The sequence below is a fragment of the Octodon degus genome, unplaced genomic scaffold, assembly GCF_000260255.1.
Source record: "Octodon degus isolate 3935 unplaced genomic scaffold, OctDeg1.0 scaffold00021, whole genome shotgun sequence".
In the NCBI taxonomy this organism is placed as follows: Eukaryota; Metazoa; Chordata; class Mammalia; order Rodentia; family Octodontidae; genus Octodon; species Octodon degus.
Window position 1 is genome coordinate 14,727,076 of NW_004524597.1, and position 14,468 is coordinate 14,741,543.

Here is a 14,468-nt window from a genome sequence, read left to right on the forward strand (position 1 = left end):
ACCTGAGATTATTGCAATTAAAAACCTTTACAATAGAGAGTTTAACCAAAAGTTTTGAAAACCGAAAGATTGGATGTTATAATCAAATATGGCTTTTGAGTCTGAGCCCATAGTTGCTAAAATATTTGCAAACGTTCCTATCTTATTTTATTTTTTTCCTCACATGGAACAAAGTCAGTAACCCTAGACAACTGTCAACTCTTCCCAAGGCACCACCCATCCAGGCTCTTGCCTGATGTCTGACACCTCCAGACACAATCAATAGTGACAAGCATATGAGGCCACTGCCACATCATTCTTTTCCTTCACAGATAGCTTCAAACTAGATGGTGGATCACGATGGCAACGCCACAGATTTGCAGTGGGTGCTCGTCCCTGTCTGGCAGTGAACTCCCTCACAAACACGATGCATGGATGGGCCCGTCCACTGCTGTGAGTCCAGGAATGCAGACACCTAGAACCTAATGGTGTCCATCCATCCAGATCTCTGTTCCAAATGTTTTGTCCTGCTGCTGTCCTTCTGCAGTGATGGTGAGTGTTCTAGAGCTCTCAATGACACAAATGGCCTGCTGTAGCGCTTGTGCCACAGGTTTGCCACCTCTGTTCTGGGGTATCAGGCAAAAAGAAGTATGCAGGACACTGGTTTGGTGGAGGAAACAGCACATGCTGTCAGTGGGTAGAAGACTACATTACAGGGAAAAAAATTTGCAAATGACACCCGGCTCAGCGTCACTGCAGGGAGTGGGAAGAGGGATAAGGGGCTTCACCTAGAGCAGGGCTCCTTATCTCAGCACTACCAACACAGAGCTGGCACTGTAGGGTGCGGAACAGTAGCCCTGGCCTGCAGCCCAGCTTTCCCCCAAGTTACAACAAGCAAAAACATCTCTCTCAGCAGTGCCGTGTGCTCCCTAACAGCTGAGCACAAGGCCTGGGTGGCTGCTAGCACAATGTCTGGCTACAGCTGCTCCATGACAGTGTCAAGATGTAGAGGGGGCAGCCTCCCCCATGCCAGCACCCAGGAGACCCCGCTACTGTTGGCACAGTGCTCCGGCCACTCCTGCTTCACTTGTTTGTGTTTCTTGTGTCAGAGAAAGGATAGCTACTGGGGCTGGCATCCTTCTGGATGACGAACCATCCTGAAGTTTCCCACATGAATCTCTGTCAGGAAGTGGGACAAATGGCATAGGTGGCATTCTCCTGCATGCATGGTTCAACAAATGAAGACTCTGAGGCCACACCTGCCAGCCCCAGCACAGGGATCTGCTCCTGAAAGGCCTGAGGCAACAGCAGTTTACTCTGAACCTCCACAATTTTTAAAATTTTGGCAGTGGTACCACTCTCCTCCCTCCCAACTACTTACAACAGCACCATCTTCAATTTCTGTCCTCCCATATCCATGCATCTATGAAAGGCTGTGGCATCAGAGATACTGATTCTGTGGTGCTGTTTTGTCACCTGCCTCCACGCCACCTTCTGCACTGATGTGCCTCCCTAAGGTTCCCATGCCTTTTTCTCCCTCACTATGCTGCCTGCTACTGCCTGAGCCCTCTTCCTGACAAACCCCCCAAATGACTAGGTCACTCGGCTGGAAAGCCTCAGTCTCTGGGACCATGAGACAAAGGCACCTGAGGCCCCTCAGTGCCCGAGATCCAGTCCTCTGCCCTCCTCTCAGCAAATGCACTCGTGAGACATGGCACCCACCACCCCCTGGGTACCAAGAACAACAACAACCTGGTTCTTTGTGCCTCTCCACATAGACAAACCTGGTCTCTCCCTAGCTCATCTTTGTACATCATCCTACCTGCCCTTCAAACTCCAGTTTGCACTCCTCCCACATGATGGTTGGACCTGCTATGTCAACCTTGGCTGTGCCCCCATTCTGTGTGTCCCCAGCACAGGCCACCATCCATACACACTGGCACAGCTCATGTGGCTCCTGTCTTGTGTGGGTGAGACCTCCCCCCACTGCATCCAGCAGTCTCTTGTGTATTCTGAGTACTCAATATATGTTTACCAATTTTAATTTGAATCACTTAAGTCAAAACACATTTCCTGTTCTTTGCTCTGAGTGCTATATCCTTTTCATGAAGGATTTTTGAACAAGTAATACAAAGGACGCCATAAGATCATAGATCTCTGCAGGGAAGTCACCTGGTTCTATCTGTCAGACACTGAGGGATTCTTCTATTTCAGGCTCAATCCATGGTCACAGTCACTAGCCAGCAGTGGGGAGACTGTTCACCATGAGAGACAATGCTCCTTCTTGGGCAGCTCCAATACTTCAGTGGTTATTCTTGCATCAAAATGCCACTATCCTCCTGTAGCACGCTTGCCCTCTGCAGTCAGGCAGCATGAAAACAATTCCCTCAGTATGACAGTCTTCCAAATACTGGGGTTGACTGTTCTGGTCTCTAAATTCTGTGGCTGGCTCTTTCAACCTTTCGATAGAAGCCCTCTTATCTACCTTAAGTCACCACTCTTCTCACTTTTTCCTACGGCCACCTTCTGGTGTCCTTCTGCCTGCCATGGCTCCCCTTGACAGGAGCCACACACAGCATAATGCTCCTGACAAGCCCAATCCAGAATTTCACATAAGGAGGCTGCTATCTTCTACCTCAGTAGTATCCCAAACTTGACTGTGGCCAAGTAAGAAGCGTAAATTCACTTTATCAGCCACAAATCACAATATTGGACCAAAGTATAAAAGCCTCCCATCTTTTGGAAAAGAAAGTACTGCTATCCAGATCCTCCTATATGCACTGACATTTTACAAACAGAACAACAAAAGAAGCCAACAAAACCCTAAAAGCAAGGTTTTGAGGACGGCCCTGTTATATTTCACTGCTGATTACTGCCCTCGATGCACTGGCCGATGCTCAGTTTGTCCTCATCCCTACGCCGGAGGCACAGATTCTTCATGTCTGACCCCATATCCAGCAGGGACAGAAACAAAGACTACTGGTGTCTCCCTGGACTCACAATGGACACCATCAGGGAGAAAGGCTCTCATGGGGAAATGGCTTGCTCTAGCTTGCTTTGCATAAACTCTCTAATCAGGTCAGCTAGTCTGAAGACAGGAATTAAAGCCATGCAGGCTCCACAAATGCAATGATTTGATTATGGAACAACAGACCCGACTTTCTAAGCAATAACGTGATTTTAGATCCCCAGTGAACATGGTGAGCAGAGAACAAACAGATTATCAGTGTCCTGAGGAAACAGCCCAAGTGTTTGGACTCTGGCTTGGGGGTCAGCCTCTCTTCAGAGTATGCTACCAAGAAGCAGAAGAGGCACAGGGCTCCAGGAGGCACGCAGATGTTCACAGAGAAAATCTGGGAAGAGGTAAATCTTGCTTGGGGAATTACAAGGTGAAGTGCTTTCTGGACTTTGTGGAGAAGAATGAAAACCACTGAAGTTCTGTTAAAATTGAGGTCAGCATTAAAATGATCTAAAACTTCTTAAAGTTCATGGAAACATCACGATAACTTGAGTGTTCAACATGAAAACAAATTTTGAGAGCATTTTCCTATCTTCTACTCTATCTCATCCTTTCCAGTACTTTAGAACAAGGTCAAATACTGTAATAATTTTAAAAACACAAATCAGTGTGTTTACAAGTAAATTCAAACTTTTAAAGGATTCTTTTGGTTCTTCATCCTTCTTGGGAGTAACCCTCAAAATGCTTTTTGGCTCACAAGAGCCTTAGCAATGAGTTGGCAGGAGAAAAATGATCCCAACTTTCTCAATTATCCAATATTTCCATACAGTATTGTACTCACTCCCAGAATGTGGCCTATCAAAGAAAATATTCCAGCACAGTCTCACTTAGGGTTAACCACACTGGGATTCCTGGGCTTTGATCTCTAAGCTTATGGGAAAGCAGCTCTCATGCTGAAAGCCACAAAGAGCAGCCTGGGGCATCTTCCAGAGTGGTACACAGCTCAAGTATCACTGTGTGATTTCAGATACAAGGATCCAGTAACAACTCCCCACTCTTCGGTGGTGGGATGAGACCCAGGGCATTGAGTGTGGTAGGTGAGTGGTCTAGCACTGGGCCACAGTCCGGCCCAAAGTGGTCTCGACTTCGGTCTAAGCACATGGCAGCATGGTGGTTCCACTCACCCCCTCAGAAGTTTGAAGAGCATGCAGCCCAGGGAGAACCAGTCAGCACTGCTGTCATAGGCCGTCCCCTTCTGTAGCACCTCAGGAGCCATGTACCCATGGGTGCCCCTGTGGAGAGGACAGGACACACGGTCATCAGAGCAGGCTCACCTTAGGACAGTACACTGACACTGACCAGGAAGCACAGGTGCCATATGAGAAACCACCAAGGAGAGGCCACACCTGCTTCTACACACACACTGTAGCACACATCCAATAGTCTCCATCATTGTTATTGTGTCAAGTCACATAAACAACTTAACTCAGAACATAAATGTGCAGATGGGAGTCCCTGAGTCTAGGAGATGAGTTCTGAATCTCACAGTTCCTTAGACCCTTTTGTCCCACCATCAAGGGCTACAGCTTTCTTGCCTTTTCAAGGGCCCTGGTACAGGCTACCTGGAGACTGGCGAGGGAAGCAGAGGTGCTGGGCGGGTGACTGTGTAGCAGTGCTGTGCACCTGAGGTCAGGTGGCATCCACTATTTGCTGTGCTACTTCTGTTCAAGGACTTGAGCTCACAGGTGCCAACAGTAGGGCTAGCTGTTTGATCTTTAGGTGAAAGGGCCCAGGGGACTCGGATGGGGTTGGGGACACAAGCCCTAAGGACATGAGGTAGAAATGCTACATTAGGCTCTGATACCTGCTTGGGGTCTAAGGACTCAGCATTAAGCACACATGAAAGTGATTAGCTAGATGCTGAGAAATCTCTTGGGACAATGCTCACTTTTATACGGTTCCCACTGTCCACTGTCCACCCATTCTACACTCTGTACAGATCACTAAGCTCTGAGGAACTTCATGAGGAGCCAGAGAAGCTCTGGGGGCTCTCCAAGATACAGTGCTGTAGGGGCCTCAGAAAAGCCATTCTCTGTAGGAACTGCAACCTCTACATTCCTCAGTAATTTTCCTCATGAACAGAAGGAATAATAAGATGATGCTTCTGCCTCTCCAGAGTGCTGGGAGGACTGAAGATAAGCACAGGCTAAAGGTGGAGCTGGCCTACAGTAAGAGCACCACCGTGCCGGGGATTTGTTCCCTCCCCTTCCATGGGTGTAGTGACTTGTGACATTTGCTCAGGTACAGCTGAGGATCTGCTCAGACACTCATCCTGGATCACTAAGCATCCCGGGTCACCAAGGAGTCCAGTGGGCCCTGTCCAAGATGGATGTTTTGAAAGAGCTTTAGTAAAAGGCAGCAGTGGTCTCTGGGCCATGAAGCTGGGGCCAGCTCTGTGGAACGCTCCCAGGTAAGATAACTACACCACACTGACTGTATCAGGGACCTCTACAAGGGCCTCCGAACCCTTTTCTGGGAAGCTTTAACTTTCAGCATTGCCTGGAAAAGCCCTCTGTGGTAACTGCTTAGTTCATAATTCTCAGGATCAAATCACAGCTCTGGAATAGAGAGACCTCTAGTAGGAGAAGTACAACAGCTAATGCCCAGCAACTCTTAAGGGTATGTGGGCTATGATGAAAGCAAAACGCCGGACTGCCGGCGCTGAGGCTTTCAGGCTCTGCCGCGGCATTTTGCTAAAGATCTGGATTACTATTAAAACTGAAGAACATGGGGGAACATTTAAGATATTGTGACAGGAGACACAGCTTTGTGTTCCTAGATAAGGCAAGCTACGAATCAAATTAGTCACTAACACTCTTGTCCGACTCCAAAAGTTTTTCTTTAATTTTTTGTGGGTATTCCACAATTGAATAAATCAAGTTTATAATAACTTGTGATTCTGGCAGTACGGGGACCAAGTCTGAGCTCAGCTCATGAGCTTCCATCACAACACTCAGCAGATGTAGTCTGCGGATCAGTTACAGCTGTGAACAGACCTGAGAAACCAAGTACAGGTGGAATTTGGAACAGAAGTCTAGCCCAGTGCTAAGCACTGTAGAAGACTTCGGAGCCTCGGGCGCTCACTCCTACAAGGCAGAGCATGGCTCGGGCATCTGACAGGTAGCCTATAATGCCAGCCCGCAATGTGGCCAGTCACATGTCCTTGACCCAAGTGACTTAATTGCTCAAGACCTCAATTTACATACCACAAAAAGTGGGTAACAATACCCATAATTTATGGGGTTTCCATGAAGATATATTCAGAGCTGCTAGCGAGGTCTAGAACAACATCTAGTGACGACACAGTTAATGCTACTGGCCCCAAGGCCTTCCTTCAGGCTGGTCGGTTAATGAGCAAAGTGCCCCAGGCTTCCAGTTCCAGGTCAGACACCAGCTGGGTCTTACTGCTGTACCTAACACAGAGTGAGTGTGAAATAAATACTGAATTACTAACTGGCCTTCTTGCGTCACACCGCCCCAGGAGGGAGGTGCCACAGTGCTCTCCTCTTTGAAGAAGAGAGAAATGAGGCTCAGACAACCTGGAGAAGAAACTCAACCACTGGGGGCCCTGAAGTCCTTGATCTCAGTCATAAAAAGCCTCTTTTCAAAAAAGTAGCAGGGGGGCAAGGAAGATGGCTCAGGAGAATAAGCACTTGGCTGGCAAGTGCAAGGGCCTGAGTTCAATCCCCGATTCTGCAAAACAAAACAAAACAAAAGAAAAAAACAAAAAACCAACCAACCAACCAAACAATAAATAAATAAAAATAAAAACGTAGCAGGTCAGGTGGGCGTGCTGGCACACTCCTGTAATTCTAGTACCCTGGAAGGATGAGGCAGGAGGATAGAAAGCTCAAGCTCAGCCTGAACAATCTGGAAAGATCCTGTCTCAAAATAAAAAAATAAAAAAGGCTGAGGATGAGGCTCAGTGAGAAGGCCCTGGGTTTACAAAAGGCTAGCATTCGTTGTATACTTAGCTTTTTAAACTGAAGGTGCCGCTCTTGCCAACGACCGTGCAGACCAGCCTCTCACCCAGCCCCGTCACAGATGCTACTCAGACGTGAGCTTGAGCCTGCCTCTCGGAGCTGATAGGAACTTGAGCAAGCAGCCTGGGCTCTAACAGGAAATAATGAACCTCATGGCTGAAAGTTAATTCTTTTGGAAGATTAACTCTTATGAACTCTTGGGTTCATAGTTATGACTACAGTAAATTGAAGAAATTAGCATACCAAATAGCTGTAGCATTAAAAATTTAAATGACTCTCTTAAAAACATCCGAGGAACTCCCTGGGAGAAGCTTATACAACCATGGGCTCCAGCCTAATAACTGGAAAGTGCTAGCTAAATGCTAATGCTTTTATTACCATATCCCAGATTCAGTAGAAAAGGAGGAGAATGTTTAGAGAAATGCTGCTGTTCACTATTAACATTTGATCAGAGCTTTAAAAGGCAATTTTACTCTAATGCAGCTACACATAAGGGATTGCAATTCAGAACTACTTTACTTCCAGTTACACAGAGATGGGTCTGGAGTTTATTTTCTGCATGGATGCATGCAACGAGACCCCAGAGAGTTTCCTTGAGGCCATTCAACAGAGACCAATGTTTGCTCAAGAGGGACAAATGTAATTTGAAAAGATACAATGGTAAGAATGTGACATTTAAAAAGATAAGCCAGAATTTGTCTGCTTTACCACAAACTGTACACATGTCCACTTTCCATCCAGATAAACTGATACCAAAGAAACAGAAATGAACACCAGGGCAGTCTCCCTTCTGTGTCTGCAGAGCCAGAGAGAGCTGCTTGAACATGCCTCCTGTCAAGTTCCTCAGTTAGGAGATGTCCTTGGGCCATATCAACTACCACTGACCAAACAGGGTCACCATCAGGAGCAGTTGTTCAGTGTCTCTGACATGGCAGGAGCTGGCCCCGAGCTGTGGGCCAGGAGTTACCTCAACGTGGTAACTTGGAGGACTGGTGCAATATCCAAATCCAACAACATGACCCACATTAGAAGCTCTAACTGGAGGTAGATGACTCATTCTTCAATTTAGGAAAGAAAAGGTCCTGATTTTTCTTCAAAGGAAAAAATATTTTAAAAAAGAAGAAAAAAAGAAACAGACAGGGGGAAACTTCCCCCTATACACTATCTTGGGGAGTTCTATACAGCTATGCACTCCTCCCTTGGCACCTGGGCTCTTGCATTTATCTCTGTGACAATGTAAAGGGATTATTATTACTGCTACCTAGAGAAGGGATTGAGGGTTGAAGAAATGAGCTGTCTTCCGTAGGTTGACACAAGCAGTATGAATTCAGCTCTCTATCCGAGGCCCAAACTGTCCCCTGAGACCAGTGATGGTAAACCTTTCAGAACTTTCAATGATACAAACAACCCACTGTGGCATGCATGCCACTGGTTCGCCACCACTACCATACATTTCTTAAGCAGGCTGGTTACACTGCAGGGCAATCCACACTCCTGAAGTATCTCACTCTTACCTCCACTCCCAAACCTGCAGGGATGGATCCTCCCGACTTGGCTTTATCATTTATTGAAAACCACAGGTGGCAAGAGAAAGGAGGTTGGAGTCAATGGCCAAGCCAACGTCTGATGGAACAAATAAAGTGCAGCAGGAAAAGGGCAGCCAACACAGTGGATGTGCCACTTACACGCTTGCATGCGGCTTCTTTTTGGAAAAATCACAGGCCAGGCCGAGATCGGAGATCCTGACATGCCCATGCTCATCCAGGAGGATATTTGCAGGCTAAATGGAAACAGAAGATGCTCATCAGAAGTTGCAACAGGCCACAGAGCTTGAAGCCCTTCTAAGAAAAAACACACTGGCTAATGTATCTTCTCATCATAGTTTTTCCCTAAACATGCAGTTATAGCCGTGCTCCCAAAGGACGCAGGTCAGTGCACACAGAACAGCACTGCTTGTGTTAATTTCAGCAAAGAAGAGGCAGTGAAGAAGATGAAAGACTTTACTCCTTGGAAAACGACACATGGACACAGTTCGTCTGAGTGAACAGCAAGCAACTCCTTCACTCTGCACCAGGAGCCACTGTGCAGCCAGAGGAGGCGCCCCTTGGCAACAGGAAGCAGGGCCACCTGCTGTGCGGCTTAGTTGAATCACAAACTTCAGAGCACGAAGCCACACAGAACAGAACAGACAGGAACCTTGCAAGAACATAAAGATGCAAACCTAAGAAGTCAAACTGTTCCACACTGCCACACTAATCCTGATAAATGTCATTTCTGTTTATTTGTACATCAAGCGAGGGCTCTACCAAAGGACCAAATATGACTCTCATCACCACTATGATGAAATGTATCTATTAAGATTAGATTTAGTGTAATCACGGAAAACAAAGCTCCTCTCCCTAACATACATTGAATTACTGTCATCTTAATAGTATTTTTCTGCTGGAGATCAACTATTGTTTTGCTTAAAATAAAAATAATGGCATGCTATTATAAAACTGAAGAATGAATAATCATGAGTGACTAGAATTCAATTTGAATAGAAATTAAATAATAGCATTTCCAACTAAATAGCTTAGAAAACAAAAATATGGCTTAAAGATGATTAGAAACCGGTTATAGATTTAAATTAAAATGTATTATAATAGCACTTCACGGACCTTCAGCAGCAATTTTCTGCAAAACCCACATGAGGCAATAAAATGTCATGAGCCAACCAATGTCTAATTATTTCTAATTCAATAAAAACACTATTTTTCTTTATTTATACACACATGAAAACTAAGGGAATATTTAGCCTTGCAGAAAGCTTTAAAATTCACAAAATATTTTGTGAAAAAAATGCTCAAAAAGTACATTTTAACATTTTAGATTTGTAGAAGGTAAGTTAAAAAGCTAATCAATATGTTAGCTCCTTAGAAAAAGGGACATAACTGGGGTGTTTCAGCTGGCCTCTGTGGGTCTGTATCTCAGGAACTGTACACAGGAGGCAAAATAGTCTCTTGGTGTCTCCTCACCCTTCTAGCAAACTGTTACTCTTGTGAATTTTCTTCTTCTTGTCATTGACACATTAACACATCTATACAAGCCTATCTGTATTTTGCCGAAGTCCCTTTCTTCAGCCTGCTGAGTGTTACCATGAACATACCGGGCAAGCTCCTGACTTCCTCCTCTGTGGAGAAACAAAACCAAGCACAAGGTCTGACGTGGGAATGCTTACAATAGGACTAAGTCCTGGAATAAGAGCAGAGACCCAAGCACAGTCATCAGGGGTTACGGAGTTCAGCAAGCTGACAATCTATTGGTGATTTTCAAAGCAATCTCAACACAATGAGAAACTCTAAGTCTGGCTTTTGGAGAAATTCTGCAGGCTGACTAGAAATTCACCTATCTTGACCAGCCTGGCCTCCAAGAAGCCAGGACTCTGTGCTATATGTTCTCATTTACCAGCTAATAAGTCACAAAACAACAACAATAACAGCAATAGCAACAACAGCAAAAAGAATAGTGGTACCTCAGTGCACAAAAATTCACTCCATGATTCTGAGAAAGATGGCCACATTCAGGTTCTTGTGAGAAAGATGGCCAGGGTTGTGTTCATCACCCAATGCAGAGTTCACAAAGAAAAACAAAATTTTGCCAAACACTTCTGTTTGCAAACTAAACTGTCAGCAGACAAAAGCATTCATTAACTGAGGTGTCACTATGTGTTCTAAGCCTGTTCATCTTAGTATATCTCCACCTCTGACAAACAGCCACAGTCAAATCAGTTGCTTAGTGAACATTAATTGAACTCCAAGTAATTATAAAGTGGGAAGCACCAAAATATTCCTAGCCTGCTTCTGCTTACTAATTATTAAGTTTCTGATTGGCCTAAGTGCTATGCCAGGCGCCAGAGCAGGGGCTGAGGTGACCACACAACAAGGATGGCTGTACGCTCTGTCCCTGGAGAGGCTGAGTCGGAGAGACAGACACCACAGAGAATGACTCTGTCAGGGCTGGGATGGGGCTACGAGGGAAGGAACAGCACAGACAGGAGAGGAGGGGAGACTAGGGAGGGTATTGGCACAGCATCTGGGCCCACCGTGCAGAAGCAGCACCTCTGCCAACCTCACCTTCAAGTCTCTATAGACCACGAAGCGGTTGTGCATGTGCTCCAGCCCCAGAATGATTTCCGTGGCATAAAAACGCATCTCCTTCTCAGTAAACACCCCGTGCTGTGACAGGTGATAGTGCAAATCGCCACCTGGAATCAGGTGCAGAAGTTAATTCAGAGTGTTCCTTTGAAGGGAACACAAATCACTGTCATCTTAAGTAGTCAGGACAGAAGCAGAGAAAGTGCATGCTGTTCCTGCCTTCTGTAGTTTGGTAGAAACTTTAAACATTACAGAGAAAACACAGTTGTCAGAAGACTTAAATGCAGTGACAGACAAGATGAACCAGCAGAGCAAAGCCACAGCTCCACTGGCCGGCAGCCTGGCTGCCCTCACCCCACCACAGGCAGGACCAGCTGACCGACTCCCATGACCTCAACCCTGGCTGCTAACTCGCTCTCTGCAGAGATACCAGGACAGTCTAGTGACTGCCTCTACAGACAAAACCAACACTTGATCAAGCAAATTCAGTAAAATTCAAACAGGTAAAACCAGGTGTGGGTGTCTGAGTGTCCCCAGTAAAAGTCTTTCCACTTTGCCATATGTTTGAAATTGTTCACAATACAATGTTGGGAAAAGAAAATAATCATGTGGACTCAAATTATAGGACCAATGCTGTCAACAGCAGGGCATGGAATGTTTGCATAGGCTGTGGGGAAAAGTCTTGATTTGTAAAATTAATGTGTCTTCAACCTCATTGCTCTGGCGATTCCAGGTACAGTACTCCCCCAATGCTGGTGCCTCTGTCCTCCTTCAACACTGAATTCACAGTATCCCCAAAGCCCCCAGGCCCTCTCTGGCCACAGCACTGGCTTCAGTCCAACTCTCTGCCCTGTGGAGACCTTAGCAGTACCCTCTTCCATCCAGCAAATACAAGGCATAACTGAAAAATATGGAGACCCTAGGTTTTAAAAAAACTATTATAGTAAAAGATATACTGCCGTTTATCTCCCTCAAAACACTCTCTTGTATTTCAAACACACTTACTCTGACGTTCTTGCCATTTCTAAAGTAGTTCTAAAAATCTTTTTTCAACAGTGTGAGCTGAGTTGTTGTGCCTACCTCAATATCCAATACCACAATTTTTTTTTTTTTTTTTTTTTTTTTTTTTTTTGCGGAACTGGGGATTGAACTCAGATCCTTGCGTTTGCCAGTCAAGCGCTTATCCTACTGAGCCATCTCCCCAGTCCCTCAATATCCCCAATAGATTTAAAGCATTTTTCTTTCCTGGCCACTTAGACTTTGGGGAAGACTCAGGAGCCACAGGGGGCCAACCTGGTGAAAAGGTGGACGAAGACACTGCAACATTTCTGTGCGTCTGCTCTCCACTAGACGGCACGGAGCAGTGGCCGCGTAATTTCTGCTCCTACTTTAGAAAGATACTCATGAACAGGATTCCAGAGCTGCTTCAGAAAGTGACAAGAACCACGGGGTGTGTTTCAAGTGAGGGGAGCACTTTGAGGGGAATAAATGAGAATATATCTTTTACTATATTAAATGGTATTTAAGCATTTTCTGAGCTTGTACTATCTGCGTGTAGTCCGGCTGATCTGGTCCATGACTGTATCTGGGAAATTCCTTCTCTTAAACCATTCAAAACTTCAAGTGAACTTAAAGAAAGAAAACTGGGCATCTGAATGGTTGACTTGTCTACCTTTTAATTTCAGTTCTTGTCATTAAAAATACTTTGAATATACACTGTGGCACTTGCATTAGAAAGCAGCTTCTCCAGTTAGACGTTTCTGGCATAATGTAGGCCATCATTTGAAGGTCTGAAAACTACGTCTGCGGATTCAGAAGGTGCAGGGCACTGAGCTGAAATCTGTACTGGCCCAAAATCAGCCCTTCAAAACTGGTTTTGAAGCACATGTCTTTGGCCTATATTTTTGGGAGGTGTTTAATTCCTAAGAGTTGAGGGCCAGGAAATAAGCTAATTAAATACCTAGGCCAGCTGCATTCCAGAAAATCAGATTTCACTGGCAGTATTTTAGAAGAATATTTTCTAGAAAGTCCAACTTCTTAGGGAGAGACTGGCAGGCCCAGAGGGAAATCACAGTCAATGTTGTAAAATGAATTTTGACCAAAAACTAAGAGGGAAAGATTACTGCAAATGGGGGTGGGGGTGGGGGTGCTGATCACAAGGACCTGAACACTGGCCCCGACGTTCTCTGCCCACATGGAACCTTACATAGAGCCTTTCAGGGCACAGACTCTGGGTTTGCTTACCATTCATCAGGTCAAGAATGAAGCAGAGCTTATCTGGAGTGTGGAAGGCGTAGGTCATACAGACAATGAAAGGACAATCCTGCAGGGAGGAACAGAGGATGATGAGAACAAGGCTGCCCTGGAGAGCACATGAGAAGGCAGACACCACCCTGTGATGGAGCTGGCTACACCTGCTAACTACACATGCTGTCCCTGTGGTCACCTCAAAGGTCGCAATGAGGCAGGCCTGGTAATGATGAAGGACATGACACACAACCTGGGCCACTGGGGCAGATGAATTTGAAGGCTCTCTCTCACTTGCATTTAATCCTGACTCTATTGTAATCCCACCTGCTTGAAAAGACTAGATTTTATAGAAAAAAAAATCTCATTTCACTAATCTTTTCATTGGCCAGCATTTTGATTTTGCCTAGTCAAATATCCATTTCCATTTCTGCTTCTGAAGTTGGAATGAACATACTAGAGTACACTATAGGAGGGCATAATATCTGTGCTACTGCATTTAAAACACCATGAATAAAATAATTAGCTTTCTTTTTCTTTTGTTTTGAGACAAGGTCTCCCTATGTAGTTCAGGCTGGCTTTGAACTTACTCCATAGCCCAGGCTGGTCCTGAACTTGCAATGATCCTCCTGCCTCAGCCTCCTGAGGACTGGAATTACAGGCGTGCACCAGCACGCCTGGCTCAATAACAATTAGTTTTGAAAACTGGGAAAATATACCATGGCTAGGGTTTGAATAACTTCATTATAAGCAGAACTCAATATTCCCCTAATTAATTTATAGATGCCATGTAACATTTAAAATGAATATTGACAAGCTGATTCTAGCATTTACTAATTCTGTAGTAATTCAGACAGGGTGGGATTCGCCCAAGGACAGACAAGTACACAGACAAGTAACAGCACAGAGAATCCTGAAATAGTCTCATACCTAACCTGGAACTTGAGTGGTGATGAGGTGACGGATAGGGTAGGGAGAATGCAGGCTTTTCACTCGGCAGTACTGGAGCAACTAAACTGCCATACAACGAGACATCAGCTGTCTCCCCTACCCCACTCCAAACACTAATATCACCTCTACTTGATGTGGATCTAAATGTGAAAA

General features: G+C 45.3%; 1 protein-coding gene across 4 annotated transcripts in view; it reads right to left on the minus strand.

Annotated features, from left to right (window-relative positions):
- Grk3 (G protein-coupled receptor kinase 3) overlaps positions 1–14,468 on the minus strand; it is a 165,008-nt gene that overhangs the window by 24,162 nt on the left and 126,378 nt on the right. For all 4 annotated transcript variants that reach the window (XM_023711723.1, XM_004628015.2, XM_023711725.1 and 1 more), the window contains 4 exons: positions 13,362–13,440; positions 11,097–11,227; positions 8,667–8,761; positions 4,123–4,230 (listed from right to left, as the gene is read on the minus strand). In XM_023711723.1, the coding sequence (XP_023567491.1) occupies positions 4,123–4,230; positions 8,667–8,761; positions 11,097–11,227; positions 13,362–13,440 (413 nt within the window). The remainder of the gene's footprint in view (positions 1–4,122; positions 4,231–8,666; positions 8,762–11,096; positions 11,228–13,361; positions 13,441–14,468) is intronic.